The sequence below is a fragment of the Littorina saxatilis genome, linkage group LG12 (assembly GCF_037325665.1).
Source record: "Littorina saxatilis isolate snail1 linkage group LG12, US_GU_Lsax_2.0, whole genome shotgun sequence".
Taxonomy (NCBI): Eukaryota; Metazoa; Mollusca; class Gastropoda; order Littorinimorpha; family Littorinidae; genus Littorina; species Littorina saxatilis.
The window spans coordinates 57,611,506-57,630,081 of record NC_090256.1 but is presented as its reverse complement, the minus strand read 5'-3'; the positions used below and the strand labels follow the sequence as shown (position 1 = coordinate 57,630,081).

General features: G+C 40.8%; 1 protein-coding gene across 3 annotated transcripts in view; it reads left to right on the top strand.

Annotated features, from left to right (window-relative positions):
- The window catches only part of LOC138982360 (S-acyl fatty acid synthase thioesterase, medium chain-like), a 104,320-nt gene that overhangs the window by 37,816 nt on the left and 47,928 nt on the right, over positions 1–18,576 (top strand). For 2 of the 3 annotated variants that reach the window (XR_011460855.1, XM_070355613.1), the window contains exons 2-6: positions 7,915–8,080; positions 10,649–10,787; positions 13,203–13,302; positions 16,751–16,829; positions 17,525–17,618. Coding sequence is in view for 2 of the 3 variants with exons in the window: in XM_070355613.1 (XP_070211714.1) it covers positions 7,948–8,080; positions 10,649–10,787; positions 13,203–13,302; positions 16,751–16,829; positions 17,525–17,618 (545 nt within the window). In the remaining variant the exon portion in view is untranslated. Of the gene's footprint in view, positions 1–7,914; positions 8,081–10,648; positions 10,788–13,202; positions 13,303–16,750; positions 16,830–17,524; positions 17,619–17,961; positions 18,054–18,576 lie in introns of all 3 variants that reach the window. The other variant, XM_070355612.1, reaches the window with a different exon arrangement.

The following is an 18,576-nucleotide window of genomic DNA, read 5'->3' as shown; positions in this document are numbered from 1 at the left end:
TCTTTGATGGAAGTGACGACCCATCATCTATTTTTACAAACACTCTACAAGACATTGCCACTGAGTACATCCCAAAAACATCTTCAAACAACCGCATTAAAGTGCCATGGTTTAATAAAGAATGCCAAGAAGCCCGATCTGAGCGAAAGAGAAGTCTACACAGGTTCTACAGATGCCCGACCCTTAGCAAGAAGTTGACTTTCTTCAGATTTCGCGCTAAGAGTCGCACTGTCATAAAACATTCTAAAAGAACATCCTGGAGGTCTTTTTGCTCAAACTTAAACTCTAAGGTATCATCAAGTAAAGTTTGGAATGCTATTCGTAAAATCAAAGGGAAAAAAGGATCTGCATCAATTAACCACCTTGTGGTAAATGGATCCCTTATAACCCAAAAGAATGAAGTAGCAAACGTTCTGGCTTCAACAATGGAAAAAAACTCATCAACAGAAAATTACTGCACAGATTTTCAAAAAATCAAAGCCACCCAAGAACGTAAACCCATAAACTTCTCATCTCAGAATGAGGAGAACTACAACAAGTTGTTCAGTATAACTGAACTCAAACAAGCCTTACAAAAATGCAACAACTCAGCAACGGGGCTGGACGGAATACATTATCAGTTCCTCACACACCTACCAGAAAGTTGTCTTCTGGTCTTGCTGAAGGTTTTTAACCACATATGGGAGAGTGGATCCTTTCCACCTTCATGGCAAGAAGCGATGATTGTCCCCATTCCAAAACCAGGTAAAGATCATACAAACCCCAGCAACTACCGTCCGATAGCCTTGACCAGCTGTCTGTGTAAAACCATGGAGCGATTGGTCAACGCTAGGATGGTGTGGTACCTAGAAAAACAAAACCTCTTAAGTGATGTGCAATGTGGCTTCCGAAAGGGACACAGCACCACTGATCATTTGGTACGTTTTGAGACCTTCGTTCGAGAGGCCTTTGCGAGATCTGAACATGTACTAGCTATATTTTTTGATCTCGAGAAGGCTTACGACACGACCTGGAAACACGGTATTTTAGCTGATTTGCATGAAATGGGTTTTCGTGGACGTCTCCCTGTTTTTGTGGAAGGATTTCTAAGTAATCGATTTTTTACAGTACGGGTCGGTCCCAATCTATCAGAGTTCTGTCAACAAGAGATGGGTGTTCCTCAAGGAAGCATTCTATCACCCATGTTGTTCAACATCAAAATCAATAACATAGTAAAGGCAGTACTGAAAGGATCCGAGTCATCCTTGTTTGTTGATGACTTTGCACTTTGTGTGCGTGGCAAATCCCTACATAGAGTGGAAAGGCAGCTTCAATTATGTATCGACAAGGTGCAAAAATGGGTAACAGAGAACGGTTTCAAATTTTCCACCAGCAAAACTGTCTGTATGCATCTTTGCAAACAAAGGGGAGCCATGCCAGAACCCTCTCTGGTCCTGAATGGTAATCCTGTCAAGGTTGTTGAAGAATTTAAATTCCTAGGACTGACCTTTGACCGTCGACTAACATTCCTTAAACATATCCAGTATCTGAGAACATCATGTCTGAAAGCTCTGGATGTATTGAAAGTGGTTTCTCATACGGACTGGGGTGCTGACCGCACAGTCCTACTCAGACTTTACCGTGCTTTAATCCGATCCAAGTTGGACTATGGTTGTGTCGTCTATGGTGGAGCCGCAAAATCCAACCTAAGGCTATTAGACACAATACACCACCAGGGTATACGTCTTTGTCTGGGAGCTTTCAGGACGTCTCCAGTACAGTCCTTATATTTTGAGGCCAAAGAACCCTCTCTGAGGCTGCGACGCCTGAAACTCACCCTAAATTATGTGTTGAAACTGAAAGCTATGCCTACAAATCCAGCCTACCAATGCGTATTTCAACCACAATGCTCTGAATTTTTTGAAAGTCACCCAAATGATCGAGCACCTCTGTCTTCTCGGATTCAGTCACATCTGGCCGAATCAAAGATAAAACTCGATCATGTTAGTGAAAATCGATGGACAGAAACACCTCCATGGACATTGCCAGATCCAGTTGTTCGACTCGATCTGACAAGGTTAAAGAAGTCAGAGACAAATGATTTGATTTTTAAACAGTGTTTTAGCCAGTTCTGTACCGAGTTTCCTTCCCATCAACGAATATACACTGATGGGTCCAAAGCTGAAAGTAAAGTGGCATCAGCTTCTGTCACTGGCCCTAAACTCGATAGGGCCTTTTCGGCCCGTCTTCCGGATGACAGTTCTGTATTTTCTGCAGAGTTGAAAGCTTTACAGCTAGCTCTGAAACAGGTATATCAGTCAAAAAAGAAAGACTTCCTGATTCTGTCGGATTCCCTATCGGCTCTTACCGCCGTGAAGAGAACTCAGCTAGATCACCCACTGTTGGTCGAAATCCAAGAGCTACATGCATCTCTGATTGAAGAAGGCAAAAGGATTGTGTTTGCATGGGTGCCATCCCATGTTGGAATTAGAGGCAACTCTGCAGCTGATCAAGCTGCTAAAGAAGCCAGAGAAAGACTCATCACTGACAAACACACAAAGCATTCAGATTTCAGAACTCGCACCAACATGTACATAAAGTACCTATGGCAGAGTGAATGGGACGAATGTGAAGAAAATAAACTTCATAAGATCGTCCCCCAGCTGTCGGACAGTCTACCCCAATGTCGCCTCAACAGGAAAGAAGAGACAGTTCTCTGTCGCTTACACATTGGGCACAGTCACATTACACATTCGTATCTGCTGAAAGGTGAAGATCCACCATACTGTTTTGGATGTGACGAACCATGGACATTAGAACATGTTCTCACAAAATGTGTAGACGTTCAAGAATTTCGAGACAAACACTACAATGCGGAAACACTGAAGGTTTTATTCCGGGATGTTCCCCCGGACAAGATTTTTAACTTTTTAAAAGAGATCAAGATTTTTTACAAGATTTAAAGTACCAGAAGTGAAAATTATTAATTTTTAGAACCTTCTTTTACAGTGATAGATTTGAATGTAAATAGTCTGAAACGTAGAACTTGCCATATGAAGGGAAAAGAAAATAACTGCATCGGTCTCGAATAGCAGCTAGCATCTGCTGAAGAGACATTAAACCCCAAAAACCAACCAACCAACCACTGCACTATGTTACTCGTGTAGAATAAAGGCATGATGAAAAAAGGCATTCTGAGTTATTCAGTCGTGCTGGTTTGAAAGCTCGCCACCTTCGCCGAATGACTCGAGCACGTTTTTTTCGGTCAGTAACTGATCGAACTGTCGCTTTTGAGTCACTCTGTTTTAAGCATTTCACCTAAATTAAACAAGAATGTCACAGTCCGTGTCTATGGTGCAAGGTAGGAGACCGTCTCATTGTAGCCAAGTTAGTTGCGACAGTTGCTCGATTGACGCATTTCACGTCTTCGATATTGTGTCTGAGATCAGTCCCAATGAGCTGCCTTTAAAAACGGAATGTCCTGCAATTGTAGTATGCGCTGGAGGTTTCTTTTGGATGGGTAAGGACCCTTGAGATGCGATATCGTCGTATAATTATGTCAAGCGAGAGGCCCTTGACATTGGAAGTGGGAACTTCGAAAGCAAAGTTGCCAGCTACTCGGTATGCACGAGCTAAATTGAACGCCGAAGTAGTGGCTTCGAGAGTTCTGAGGTCAAGGTCGAGAAAATTGGGGGAATCCCAATTAGTGCGCATGCGTTTGTAAACGGTAGGCTTGGTGACCAGAAGAAACAAATCTCATCGCGAGTTCGTAAATGGGCAAACGTTGATCGCGCTGTAGCTTTTACTATAATTGTTGTTTTTAACTGGTTGAACGAAAGCTGTGATAATTGTCCTTAAATAGAATGACTGTCTATAATAATGATTTCGTTGACCAGAATGTTGGGGACAATAAAAAAGGTTGTTTATGTGGTAGCGAAGTCGGTTAACTTAAAACTCTTTTTGTAGTGTTTTTTTAATGATTGTGTATCGGTAAAACTGCTGGACAAAAATAGTTTGGTCAGAGCGAATGTTTGTGTTACTTTAAAAAGGCAGAACTCCATTTTTTGGGAATAAGTTCAGCGAATTTCATATTATTTGAGAAAATGTGTGTCCGAATTTTTCAAACAGAAAAATTGTTGTACTTAGGTGTTTGTAAATTACGTTTGTCCTCGTTAATTGTGAAGAGGATGTATGTTTATATAAAGTTCAAAGTCAAGATTGGATTTTTGTAGCCTACGTGCGTGTGTGCATGTGTATTAGACATAATACATAGACATAGAACACTTTATTATCTCAATTACGATAAACTCGGGTGTGGTGAATCACAATAAACAGCATAAAACGTAAGAACATGAATAAAATATCAAGGCGCAAATATAGTCAGCTCATCATAGTGTGGGGAGTGGGTACACACACACACACACACACACACACACACATACACACACACACACACACACACACACACACCGTCGAACACACACATAACGTCGAACACACACACACACACACACACACACACACACACACACACACACACACCGTCGAACACACACACACCGTCGAACACACACATAACATCGAAAACACACACACACACACACACACAAACACACACACAAACACACACACACACACACGGCATGCGCGAACACGCAAACAAACGTATGAAGGAACAGACGCACAATTATACCCGCACGCACGCACACACAGGCAGACAGGCACTCGCACAAATACATACACACACACACACACACACACACACACACACACACACAGAGATAAAGCAATGACAAAAAAAAATAGCAGAAACTTACACTTCAACACTCGAACACACACACACACACACACACACGCACGCACACAAACACACGCACGCACGCACACAAACACACACACACACACACACACACACTCACTCACACATGCACACAACGACGCCCATTTTCATAGAAACACAGTAACCCCCTCGTATAAGCGGGAATGAAAGAGTGGTGGCCAATGACCCAGAACAAACAAAAGTCAAAGCTGGCAACTCAGGTTTGTATTCAGAGAAATTTGCACGAAATGCATGCAGAAGATACGACTTTTCCCTCTATTTTCTCTCTTTGGGAGCGTCAGCTCGGTTTGACATGAAAAACTGAAGAAAAGCCCTGCCTTTTTGCACTGAGAAACTGTGGAAGTAGCGTGTTTACTACTGGGTCTGGCTGTAGTACATTTACCCTCATTTACTTCCTCGTTAGCTTCCAAAGTAAACTCTTTTTTCGTCCCATGCATGCGAAAGTGAGGATGTACTTCCGATGTCACTCAAAACTTTAGAAGTAGTCGCAAAATACCCTTCCTCGCTTACTTCCTCGCTTTGCTTCGAGGTAAACCCTTTTTCCGGCCCATGCATACGAAAGTGAGGCAAGTACTTCCGATGTCACTCAAAACTTCGGGAGTTGTCGCGAACTTCCCCCATAAGCATACGGACCCAGACTGGCTCGCTCCCCCAGTATGAAAGTTTTTGTCTTGTGCACGTGGATTTAAAAAAAAAATAAAAAAAATAATTTATTTTACACAATTAAAAAAATTATTAGAGTAAAATAAAACATTCAAACGTTCATAATAAACAATAGTAAACAAGAATTAAATTTTTTTTTAAATAAAAAATAGACCGCCCATGCCGGGAATCGTACCCGGATCACTTGGATTTAAAAAAATAAAAAAATTTAAAAAAAATTATTTATTTTACACAATTAAAAAAATTATTGGAGTAAAATAAAACATTAAAACGTTCATAATAAACAATAGTAAACAAGAGTTTATAAAAAAAAATAAAAAATAGACCGCCCATACCGGGAATCGAACCCGGATCACTTTGGCCATAGTCGGAAACGCTTTCCACCAAGCCAACAAATCTGACATTCGCCAGTGAACTCAAATGCCTATACTCCTCGCGCAGTGGTACACGCACGCAAAGCACGCACGCACGCAAAGCCTGGTGTCGCTGGCCGCGTTGGCTGGGCGGTTTATCAGCCGAACGGCTGTTCTATCCCACCGCGAATTGCGCCCTCCGTTAAGAGTCGTTTTTGTGATTTATTTCGCATTTAGGTCCCAGGTAACATTATGAAGTTTTAATACGATCAATCGGACCTATTATCAAGTTAGTGTATCAACTTTTGAACGAACTGCGCCCAGTAGCTTCCCAGCAATAAGCTGTTAAGTGGAGAAAGACACACACACACACACACACACACACACACACACACACACACACACACGATTAAAGTCTGCTGAGCCCAAGTACTAGCGTACTCGGGGATAAATTCCAATTCAATTCAATTCTCTCTCTCTCTCTCTCTCTCTCTCTCTCTCTCTCTCTCTCTCTCTCTCTCTCTCTCTCTCTCTCTCTTGTAGTTAGTCCCTCTTTAGGGCGAGGGCTGGATGTAAAAAAGCAGACCACTGCTTAATCTACTACCCTCGTTAAATAAAGAATTGTCATTGTCATTGTCATTCTCTCTCTCTCTCTCTCTCTCTCTCTCTCTCTCTCTCTCTCTCTCTCTCTCTCTCTCTCTCTCTCTCTCTCTCTCTCTCTATCTCTCTCTCGGTGATATTTCAATTTGTGTGTGTGTGTGTGTGTGTTCCATGCATGTGTCCGTGCCTGTATTTATATGTGTTTGTGTCTATGTGTGTGTTTGCTTGCGCGTCTGCTTTTGACGTAATGTGATATGAATGGATCATGGAGCGAGAGAGAGAGAGATTTGTTTTGATATGATCATCCTAATCTTAATTATTATGAGTTGGCTATTTGCGCCTCGATATTTTATTTATGTTTTTACGTTTTATGTTGTATATTGTAATGCTGTGATACACCACACCTGAGTTTCTCGTTGAGATAATAAAGTGTTCTATGTCTATGTCTGTGTCTATATGTCTTTTTACATTTAGTCAAGTTTTGACTAAATGTTTTAACGTAGAGGGGGGAATCGAGACGAGGGTGTGGTGTATGTGTGTGTGTGTGTGCGTGTGTGTGTGTAGAGCGATTGAGAGTAAACTACTGGACCGATCTTTATGAAATTTGACATGAGAGTTCCTGGGTATGACATCCCGGGACATTTTTTTCTTTTTTTCGATAAATGTCTTTGATGACGTCATATCCGGCTTTTTGTAAAAGTTGAGGCGGCACTGTCACACCCTCATTTTTCAATCAAATTGATTGAAATTTTGGCCAAGCAATCTTCGACGAAGGCCGGGGTTTGGTATTGCATTTCAGCTTGGTGGCTTAAAAATTAATTAATGACTTTGGTCATTAAAAATCTGAAAATTGTAATTAAAATTATTTTTTTATAAAACGATCCAAATTTACGTTCATCTTATTCTTCATCATTTTTTTATTCCAAAAACATATAAATATGTTATATTCAGATTAAAAACAAGGTCTGAAAATTAAACATATAAAACTTATCATCAAAATCAAATTTCCGAAATCGATTTAAAAACACTTTCATCTTATTCCTTGTCGGTTCCTGATTCCAAAAACATATAGATATGATATGTTTGGATTAAAAACACGCTCAGAAAGTTAAAACGAAGAGAGGTACAGAAAAGCGTGCTATCCTTCTCAGCGCAACTACTACCCCGCTCTTCTTGTCAATTTCACTGCCTTTGTCACGAGCGGTGGACTGACGATGCTACGAGTATACGGTCTTGCTGAAAAATTGCATTGCGTTCAGTTTCATTCTGTGAGTTCGACAGCTTGACTAAATGTTGTATTTTCGCCTTACGCGACTTGTTTCTCTCTCCCTTCGGTGTGCCTTGCGAGTGTATTCACGCGTTTCTGACATTCTCCGATCGTTCTCTTTGGTTGTTCCTTGTGTGTACTTAATGAAACTATTGGAGATATTTTCTTTGTATCTCTGGCTAAACGTAAGAAACTATAATTTCTTTACACAGTGTGTAAAAGAGGAAAGTAGAGGACAGTGTACAATGACGGAAAAGCTGCTGACGTGTCGCGTGAAGAAGCCCAAGGCCACAGTCCGCCTCGTGGTCTTCCCCTGGTCAGGCAGCGGGGCTTCCGCTTTCACCTCCTGGCCCAAGCTGCTCTCCGACAACGTGGAGAGTAAGTGTCATCCTTGACCAAGAAAAAAATCAATGTTACCGATTCCCCGACCGACACTATTGTTTTCTCCCGACCCTAAAACTTTGTTTTACCTTTGTTTTACACACAGGCACGCACGCACGCACACACGCACGTGAAAGTTTGTCTTCTCCCACATCCAGGATTACGGCTCACATGGAGTCCGCCCAATTAAAAGCCACATGTGCCTCTAACAATAAGTCACAAGACAAAGATGACTCAGTTGTCCCCACCCTCAAGACAGTAACCGACATTCCTATCCTTAATTGTGGTGGCCTTGTCATCGGAAACAAACTTTTTTGTTGGCCTTATTTGAAAATATAATTTAGTACCATATCCATACAAAGCAATAGAATTAAAAAAATTCCGCCATTAGCCTAGTGACAGTCGCGTTGTAGCTGACAACAGAACAATATTTTCAACAGAAAATGATAACAGTAAAAACACTTTGACACATTATGTAACTCTATCACTGACATGATAACAGTGAAAACACTTTAACATAATATGTAACTCTATCACAGATATGATAACATTAAGAACACTTTGACATAATATGTAACTTTATTGCGTTTTTACGGGTCACATGACGAAACTCCATCTCTGACATGATAACAGTGAAAACACTTTGACATAACATGTAACTCTATCACAGATATGATAACATTAAGAACTTTTTGACATAACATGTAACTATCACAGACATGATAACATTAAGAACTTTTGGACATAATATGTAACTCTATCACAGACATGATAACAGTAAAAACACTTGACATAATATGTAACTATCACAGACATGATAACATTAAAAACACTGACATAATATGTAACTATCACAGACATGATAACATTAAGAACTTTTTGAAATAACATGTAACTCTATCACAGACAAAATACCTTTCTCTCCGTATGCAATTTTATTCATCAGGAATCAGTTAGGCTTTGCATTCTTCCTCTTGGACTGATACAAACAAATCGCGCGAAGCAGTATCAAAACATCTTGTCAATCTGTCGGCCTGAGACTAAACGATCGACGCTGAAAACCAGTCATCTTTAATTCTGAGCACATGGTCAGGGTAACCATAAGATATCTGTATGATTTGGATTCAAGAAAAGATAACATTCAATTTCAAGCAAAATTGTAATTAACAGATTAGTTTTTATCAATCAATCTATATGCTTCCAAGAGAAAATGCAGTCCCATAGTCGGAAATGGTCAAAGAATGTTTGATCAAAATTGCAATCAATTTGATAGAAAAATTAAGTCGCCACAAAAGTGCCGTCTCAACTTAAGCCGGGTAAGACGTATTCAACGACATTTAGCTATTCCCCGCACATTTGTATGTACTTGTAAGGGGTTGTTACACAACTTTGCCGCATTTAAGTTTGTGTACACGGCCCACTTTAGAAGCAGTGTGTACCTGCGGGGAAGAAAGCCGGGGAGGAAACGCCGCTCCATGTCAGTTTCCCCTTCCATCCATCAGTAAGCTCTAGCTGTCACACGAACTTTGTCACACTGCGCCAGCTCAACTATAAAGGCTACTGGAGAGGTTTAACACGCAACAAAAAGGTGGATGCAGTGGTCACAAAACTGTTGCTGTACCTTTTCGGCTAAGAGGAATATAGTCAAGTTTGAAGGGGATATTCATTCAGTCATCTTATAGATGAAATAAATAACATTGTACTTATTTACATTAAACTTGTTCAATTAATGCGTTTAACAATGGCTCAGTTAGGCGAAAGGTGGCAGCAAGATGATGTTGCCATCCAATTGCCCTTCCCCTATCCAATTTGCTCTGTTTTCGTTGACGTTGTACGGGCATGTTTCTTCATTGCACTTTTCGCCAGTGCACTCAGTTTATAATACGTTGGTTTGTGGCCAGAACCTTATTGTTGTGTTGACGTCACAGAGTTTTGACCTGGCATATTTCATTCGAATTTGAAAAACGCGCTCCTTTTTCACGCGTTCAGCATGGCACAGTAACACTACCTGCCAGAAATGTTCCTCGACCAAGACTACACATTCCAAAAAGTCAAATTTCAATTAAATAATTGGAAGCGTAATTCTTGACAAATGTTTAAAGATTGCCAATCTTCTTTCTTTTTTTCAGAGAATATGGCACATTTTTTTATACTCAACAGGAAGCACTGTTGACTAACGGCTAGTCGAGAGGTCCTCTTGGTTGTTTACTCTCTGATTTATACAGGAGGAAAACCATCTTTGACATTTGCAAACATGAATGCATTTCGTAGACTCAGACATACCCGCAGACGTAGTAGTAAAGTAAGTCTTATAGCTTATTTAAGATAAACAGAATATTAATTTTCTTTTCCTTTTTTCCCCTTTTTTTCTTTCCTTTTCTTTCTTTTTTTTTTCTTTTCTTTTCTTTTCCTTTCTTTTTCCGTTTCTTTTCTTTCTTTTTCTTTTCTTTTCTGTCCCTTCTTTTCTCTTCCTTTTATTCATTCTTTTTACTTTTATTTTTTCACCTTTCATTTCTGTTGTTGCATAACATGCATTTGAAGACGAAATGATTGTTTGTTTTTCAGTGGTTGGTGTGACGCTACCGGGCAGGGAAACGCGCTACAAAGAGGAGTGCTGTTTCTCGGCCCAGCAAATCGCCTCGGATATTGCTGGTGCCATCCACAAACACTACGCTGATAAACCATTCTTCTTCTGCGGCCATAGGTGAGGCATTAGATTGTCATTGAAATGCTTTCCTTCATGTGCAATTGCTGATGTAAAACTTAAGAAAAATATCCGAAACAGATAGACCTCTAACCTTCCAAAATCAAGAATACACGCTTCATTGAGGAACCTTTCTTCTTTTGTTTTCTTTTCCTTTTTACATTTAGTCACATTTTGACTAAATGATTCAACATAGAACGGGGAATCGAGACGAGGGTGGTGGTGTATGTGTGTGCGTGTGTGTATGTGTGTAGACCGATTCAGAAAAAACTACTTGACCGATCTTCATGAAACTTGACATGAGAGTTCATGGGTATGATATCCCCAGATGGGTTTTTTCTCTCCATTTTTTCGATAAATGACTTTGATGACGTCATATCCGGCTTTTAGTGATAGTTCAGGCAGCACTGTCACGCCGCCCTCATTTTTCAATTAAATTGATTGAAATTTGGGTCAAGCAATCTTTGATTCAGTCCGGACTTTGGGATTGCATTTCAGCTCGGAAGCTAAATAATTAGTTAATTTGTTTGCTTATTAAAGTGTCATTAAAAACGAATATTCCCGAATATACAGAAGAAAAAAATCATTGCATTGTATTCCTCATCTTCTCCTGAATTAAAAAATATATAGATATGTTATCTTTACTTTATAAACGCGCTCAGATTTACAGAAATAAATAGGTTGAGTATAATGTTCGCATGCTTCGCGGAGACTAGCGTGACCCGTCTCGATCTTCGGGTATGGTTAGCCGAGACTATCTGAATGTAGTCTCGCCGATGACATTTTTTTTTAGTTGATCCTATAGTTTGATGCCTACAGATTGACTGAATCTTTTTATATCGCTTCACGCGACTCGTTTATTGTTATTCTTGCAAACCACCATAGACATGTCAGACATGGGACTGGTCCGAATTTTATCGGAATTCCGATATTTTCCTTAGCTCACAGACCATTCTTGAGATCGATGCAAATTCGTTGAGAGAAAAAAAGGGGGGTGGGGTGGTGGTGGTATGAACCGTTCAGCTGAAGCTGTCTGCGTCTGAAGACAGTGCATTCGCACCCCAGCACTCGCGTGAACCCATAGCAGTATCATAGGTCGCGTTTGATTGGCTGTTGATCTCCGACGATTATCGCCTAGGCCTAATTTTCACCGATGGCGGTTTGCGGGTTGTTTTGATTGGCTGCCGATCTCCAGACGCCGAAGGTGAAAAAGGTAGCATCATGGCGTCTGGATTCCGTATTGTTTTGTCGGCTGTGGAAGTTCTTACGATCGACGACCAAAGTGTGAAAAACAAATGGAAAGCCAACTGGCTGTCAGAAGAAGTGACTGTCATTATCAACAAGAAAGAAAGGCGCCAGCTCATTGGCGACAGTATCGCCAAGATATCCATTCCCGGTCAGCCCGTGTGCACGTGGTGCGACAACGGCCACTGCGTGGTGAAATACGGACTTGGTGGAAAAAATGTGTTGGTTCTGAAAGTTTTCAAGTCAGTTCTGTGTGTGTGTGATTGTTATACATTACACTTTTGTTTAAAATGCTAAAACATATTATTCTTGTGGTTTGTATAGATTTTTAAAAAGGCATGATCTAATTTTTTGCTATCAGGAGAGGCCCCAAAATGGCCTTTATAATTCTAACATTTATTTTCCTGAACCCCCTACCGGGGCGTTGCCCCTGGTGATGCGGCCCCTGGACCCCAGCTTACTTTCCTACTTTTGGAACATTTGCTGGTCTCATGTCTGACATGTCCGGGATTGGATGAGAGCCTCCTACCTCTTGGACACATGCCCCAATATCAACAGCCTATCTACTTCATTTAAACTTGCCTGTCTCTCCCACCTTGGCCTTTCCCATTGCTCTACTTTTCTTTTGCGATTAAACATAAGTTCATAATTAAGTGCAATGAGTTCGAAGGACAAGTGCGAAATTTTAAGGAGCAGTTACATAACGTGTTCTTTAAGGTTTATATTATTACTGTATTTTGAAGTTATTTGTTTGCATGTGCGTTCATTATTATGTATGTATGTATGTATGTATTTATGTATTTATTTATTTATTTAAATTGTGTTTTCATTTATCTTTTTATTTATTCATTTATTCATCTATTCATTTATTTATTTATTTATTTATTTATTTATAAACAGCAAAGGCGTGCGCTTTTGTTGACGAGGAGTGTACATGTAGTCACAAACATGTTAGCTTAGACTTGCCTTGAAATGAGAAGACAAGTTTCAGAAGGAATCAAACATGTGAAATGTTCCCCAAAGTCAAGCCAGTTTGTAAAGAAAGGTGACAGAACACTTGTTTTGAATAGTATTCCATTTGGTCGTTCCTGATAAGAAAAACAGACCAGATTGCCTTACAGTACACTTTGCATAATATTCGTTGATTTTTACAAAAATGTTGCCGTACAGTCAAGGAGCCTTGCTGTGTACGGAGGTAGCTGCTACACTAAGACAGGACTATGGTCTGGCACCAGCAAGAATCTACCTATCCGGAGAATCTCCACCTCATGTGAGTCATGATTATTAGGATACATTATTTCAAGAGCAAGGTAACACAGGTCTAAATAGGTCAAGAGTGTCGGCAAAAAGAGATCAAAGTCTTAAGTGTGCATGTTTGTTTGTTTTTTGGGTTGTTGTTGTTGTTGTTGTTGTTGTTGTTGTTGTTGTTGTTTTGGTGTACTGTGCAAGGATAAGAAATGATATTAGAGGTACAGATGCAAAGAAGCAGCTCGTTGAATATTACTTCCCCACGAAGCAAGATTTGTTAGTTAGAACATTCTTAACAAGGCTACTCTCGTCGATATTTACACTATGCACAGATACAGGGTGACCACCACCCCCAAAGAAATGCAACCACCAAAAATGCTAATAACTTCTACATCTGCCTACCGAATGACTTCATATTTGGTATACATGAACTTCAGCTTATGCATGCTTATTCCACAAAGTGGCAAGTTTGTTTGTGCTCTTCCAAAAAAATATCCCAAGTTCGGGGATCGCCTCTACAGTACGAGGTTTGAGATTCAGCGGTTAACACACTCACCCGATTGATACCCTCCAGACATTTACTTTTTGGAATATCTGAATGTCCTAGTATACAAACACTCCCCGGCCTCCCCCCCCCCCCCCCCCCCCCCAAATGATAGGTGACCTAAAGACAGCGGTTTCAGCTCATTTCAGGAGAAATACAGGTAAGCGTTCATGTCATTGACAATTTTGAAAGGGTTATTTTGGAACACCTTTTGGAGGGAAGGTACAGGGTGTCCCAGAAAAAATATAACATTTCCTAGAAGCTGAGATGATAACAATTAGAAAACTGAAGATTTGAGGTCTCTTACTTGCAGGATACATTTTTCAGAGTACATGTTCCAAATGACCGCCGTTTCGCTGCAGACACACTGTCTTGAAGCTGACGAGCAAAGTTGTCAATCACCTTGACACACTCTTCCTTCCTGATGGCACGAATGTTCTGGGTGATGAGTTTATGCTTGATCTGGATCCTGTATGGGTAAAGATGAAGATCCTTGATCAAGATTCTTTGCACTGATGAACGTGAAATACCCAGCTCTTGGCTTCGTCTTCGGATGGACTTTTTCGGACTCCTTCCGACAGAATCTCTCACCGCATTCACACTGTCAGGAGATCTTACAGTCAGCTTCCTGCCAGATTTGGGTGTTTCTGCCTTCTTGTTGATGTTGTTGACTGATCCTGTGGCTTTAAATTTGTGAACCCAACGCTAAATTTGGCTTTTCTGGGGATAATTGTTGAAGTGGAACTTCCTGCGATATTTGGCTTACACCGTTTTGAATGATTTCGTCTCCAAATAAGTAGTGACGCAGAATACTTTTTGCTCTTTTGTCCAAGGCATTTTAAATTTGTCTGATTCCTAATTATTTGTTGTTATGGTCTCCTCTTTGCAAATCTGAAAAATAAGAAAAATAACATTAAATATTTGCAGAGTTATTAGCACTAACATGGGTTGCAAGTATTCTGGGACATTACTCGAACCATTTGACCTACAGACTGGATACTTTTTGTAATGATAATCCACAAACACAAGTTCATGCACACCAAACATGAAGATATTCGTTAACGTAAGGAAGAAAAAAATGACCCCTTCCGTTTTAAAGTCACACTTGGAAATGGCATGTAAAATTCATCAATGACATGAACGCATTCCTCGATGGGAAATGGCCTGATCCTGCTGGTTATTGTCGTATTCATGTCACTGATTGTCTAATGATGGTGTTTATACACTAGTTCCTTTAGATAACCTCAAAGGTGAGAGCCTGGAGGCTTTAAATAGGGCGAGTTTGGCTATCGATCAATTTCAACCGTACTCTCTCTCTCTCTCTCTCTCTCTCTCTCTCTCTCTCTCTCTCTCTCTCTCTCTCTCTCTCTCTCTCCCTCTCTCCCTCTCTCTCTCTCTCTCTCTCTCTCTCTAAAATTGACAATTGTCCTTTTATTGTCTTTATCTTTATGTCTTAGTTTAGCAGGGACAGATTGTAAGACTAGGCGTGAGCCTAAAATCTCCATCCTTGAGTAATAAAGTTCGTTCGTTCGTTCGTTCGTTCGTTCTCTCTCTCTCTCTCTCTCTCTCTCTCTCTCTCTCTCTCTCTCTCTCTCTCTCTCTCTCTCTCTCTCTCTCTCTCTCTCTCTCTCTCTCTCTAAAAGTAGTGTGCGAAAGAAAAGGTGGAAAGAAGACGCTGATTGCAAGGGGAGACGACTACGTCCTGACATACGACTGCGAAACAGCACAGACAACGTCATTCCGAGAAGAGGAGGAAACGCCCCCGTGTGTCTGGCGTCTGCCCCAAGTCGACCGCAACGTCTTTGGAGAAGAAATCGACCATCTCACTACTGACCTTCGTGTCGTGTCTACACTGGTACAGTGCTACCTCCGTGCCATGCCAGACTGACTATTGTCGCTAAACTACAGGGCACACATATTTCATGTGTGTTTGTGACAAACCGCGATCTCTCTCTCTCTCTCTCTCTCTCTCTCTCTCTCTCTCTCTCTCTCTCTCTCTCTCTCTCTCTCTCTCTCTCTCTCTCTCTCTCTCTCTCTCTCTCTCTCTCTCTCTCTCTCTCTCTCTCTCTCTCTCTCTCTCTCTCTCTCTCTTACGTCAAAGATATGCTGTGCATTGTATATTCTGAACATATTTTTTGTTGTACTATTGCTACATGTTCGATTGCTACCAGCTTGTATTTATAATTACCTGCATGGTATGCATTTGATTTTATGAATAACCACATATGTATGCTCTTTATGCCTCATCTTCATCATCATCATCATCATCATCATTATCATCATCATCATCGTCATCATCATCATCATCGTCATCTTTATTATCACGTGCTGAAGTTTTCCGACCTCCTTTTGTTGGTTAACTTTTTAACTTTTTAATTATAATTCTTTAATTATATAATTGTGTGTTTATGCGTCCCAAGGACAGATTGTAAGAAAAGGCGTAGCCTTAAATCTTAATCCTTGTTAAATAAAGTTCAATTCAATTCAATTCTCTCTCTCTCTCTCTCTCTCTCTCTCTCTCTCTCTCTCTCTCTCTCTCTCTCTCTCTCTCTCTCTCTCTCTCGAGTTTTATGCAGTCATTTGTACTGAAGTAGGCCTACTTTTCTTCTGCGGACCTTTTGATTGTTCAAGATATGATAGGAGGAAACAATTTCAAACAGAAAGGCAAAAACCAGAGTAATAAGAATGGTTTAAGTCGAAGTTTGCATCTAATAACTATCTTGGTGATGTCATTTTCGTTACTGCAGTTTGGTATATATATATAATTGGAATAACATTAACGTGCTAAAAAAAAAAGTGCAATATTATTGCTCGTTGCGATGAGCAGGGACTTAGTTTAGCGATGCGATATGTGCTGAAGCGTCGACTGAAAGCAATATACTGTACTGGTAATTTATCATTTGCTTTTCGCCGATATATGTTTCAGTCCACAAAAAGACAAAGGGAAAGGAAAGATTACAGAGCTATGAACGAAGCTGACTTTACCAAGGAGGTTCTGGAACTCAGTAAGCCCTGATGTCAGACTCTCTGTCATTTTGTATTATTCTGAATATGTGTGTGTGTGTGTGTGTGTGTGTGTGTGTGTGTGTGTGTGTGTGTGCTCTCTCTCTCTCTCTCTCTCTCTCTCTCTCTCTCTCTCTCTCTCTCTCTCTCTCTCTCTCTCTCTCTCTCTCTCTATCTATCTATCTATCTATATACGACGCTTTATATTTGTGTATAATATGTAATGTGTAAATATTCATATGTTGTTGTTTTTCTCTACCTTTTTTTCTACGTTAATATCCGTGTAAATATGTGATTAGATTAGTCCCCTCTCTGGGCGAGGGCTGGTTGAAAAAAAGCTCGTTGGATTGCTTATGCCACAACCCTCGAAAAATGAAATTTGATTTGATTTGATTTGATTTGATCTCTCTCTCTCTCTCTCTCTCTCTCTCTCTCTCTCTCTCTCTCTCTCTCTGTCTCTCTCTCTGTCTCTCTCTCTCTCTCTCTCTCTCTCTGTCTCTCTCTCTCTGTCTCTCTCTCTCTCTCTCTCTCTCTCTCTCTCTCTCTCTCTCTCTCTCTGCATAATCTTGAAGTAAACATGTTGTCCGTTGTCTTTTTGTCTGTGGTCTGTCAGGTCCTTTTATTGGGTGCGAGGTAATGATTTTCTCTTTTCGTAACTTTTTGTTCATCACAATGTCATGTTTCCCTCAACTCGCAGACTTTTTGCCGCTGAACATTACAACAAATCCAGAACTGCTGAAAGTTTATCTGCCTGCACTCAGAGCGGATCTGACTGTCGTCGACCAACTGATGTGAGTTAATATTGACATGTCATTTTCAATGTTTTCTTGTATCTATATATTTTGTTTGGTAATATTGTACACACACACACATACACACACACACACACACACACACACACACACACACAACCACACACACACATACACACACACACACACACAAACACACACACAAACACACACACACACACACACACGCACACACACACAGCGGCGTGACCAGGCCCCGCTTCTTCCCTTCACACTTGTTAGAGCTCTGCGGCATACTTGTATTTTCTCTCATTGCTAGTGCTATCTCATGTTACGTTAAATATGGTGGTACCCATAATGACTTTCTTCCTGCATTTTCTAGCTACGATTTACCCCAGCGGCTCTTGAAAGAACCGCTCAACTGCCCTCTCTCGGTCTTCGTATCCATTGAAGATATTGAATACGACCAGGAGGGTGAGGATCCAGTCTGTGTGTTAGTGTGTTAGTGTGTGTGTGTGTGTGTGTGTGTGTGTGTGTGTGTGTGTGCGCGCACGCGCGTGTGCGCGCGTGTGCGTGCGTGCGTATCAGTGGATCCAGTGTGTGTGCGTTCGTGCTTGCGTGCGAGGGTGCGGATCGTGTGTGTGTGTGTGTGTACGTGTGTGCGTGCGTGTGTGCCGTGCGTGCGTGCGAGCGAGCGAGAACGCGCTAATTACGCTTGTGTGAACTGTCAACAAACTAAAACAAAACAAGTCGCGTAAGGCGAAAATACAATATTTAGTCAAGTAGCTGTCGAACTCACAGAATGAAACTGAACGCAATGCCATTTTACTCGTAGCATCGTCAGGCCACCGCTCATGGCAAAGGCAGTGAAATTGACAAGAAAAGCGGGGTAGTAGTTGCGCTAAGAAGGATAGCACGCTTTTCTGTACCTCTCTTTGTTTTAACTTTCTGAGCGTGTTTTTAATCCAAACATATCATATCTATATGTTTTTTGAAT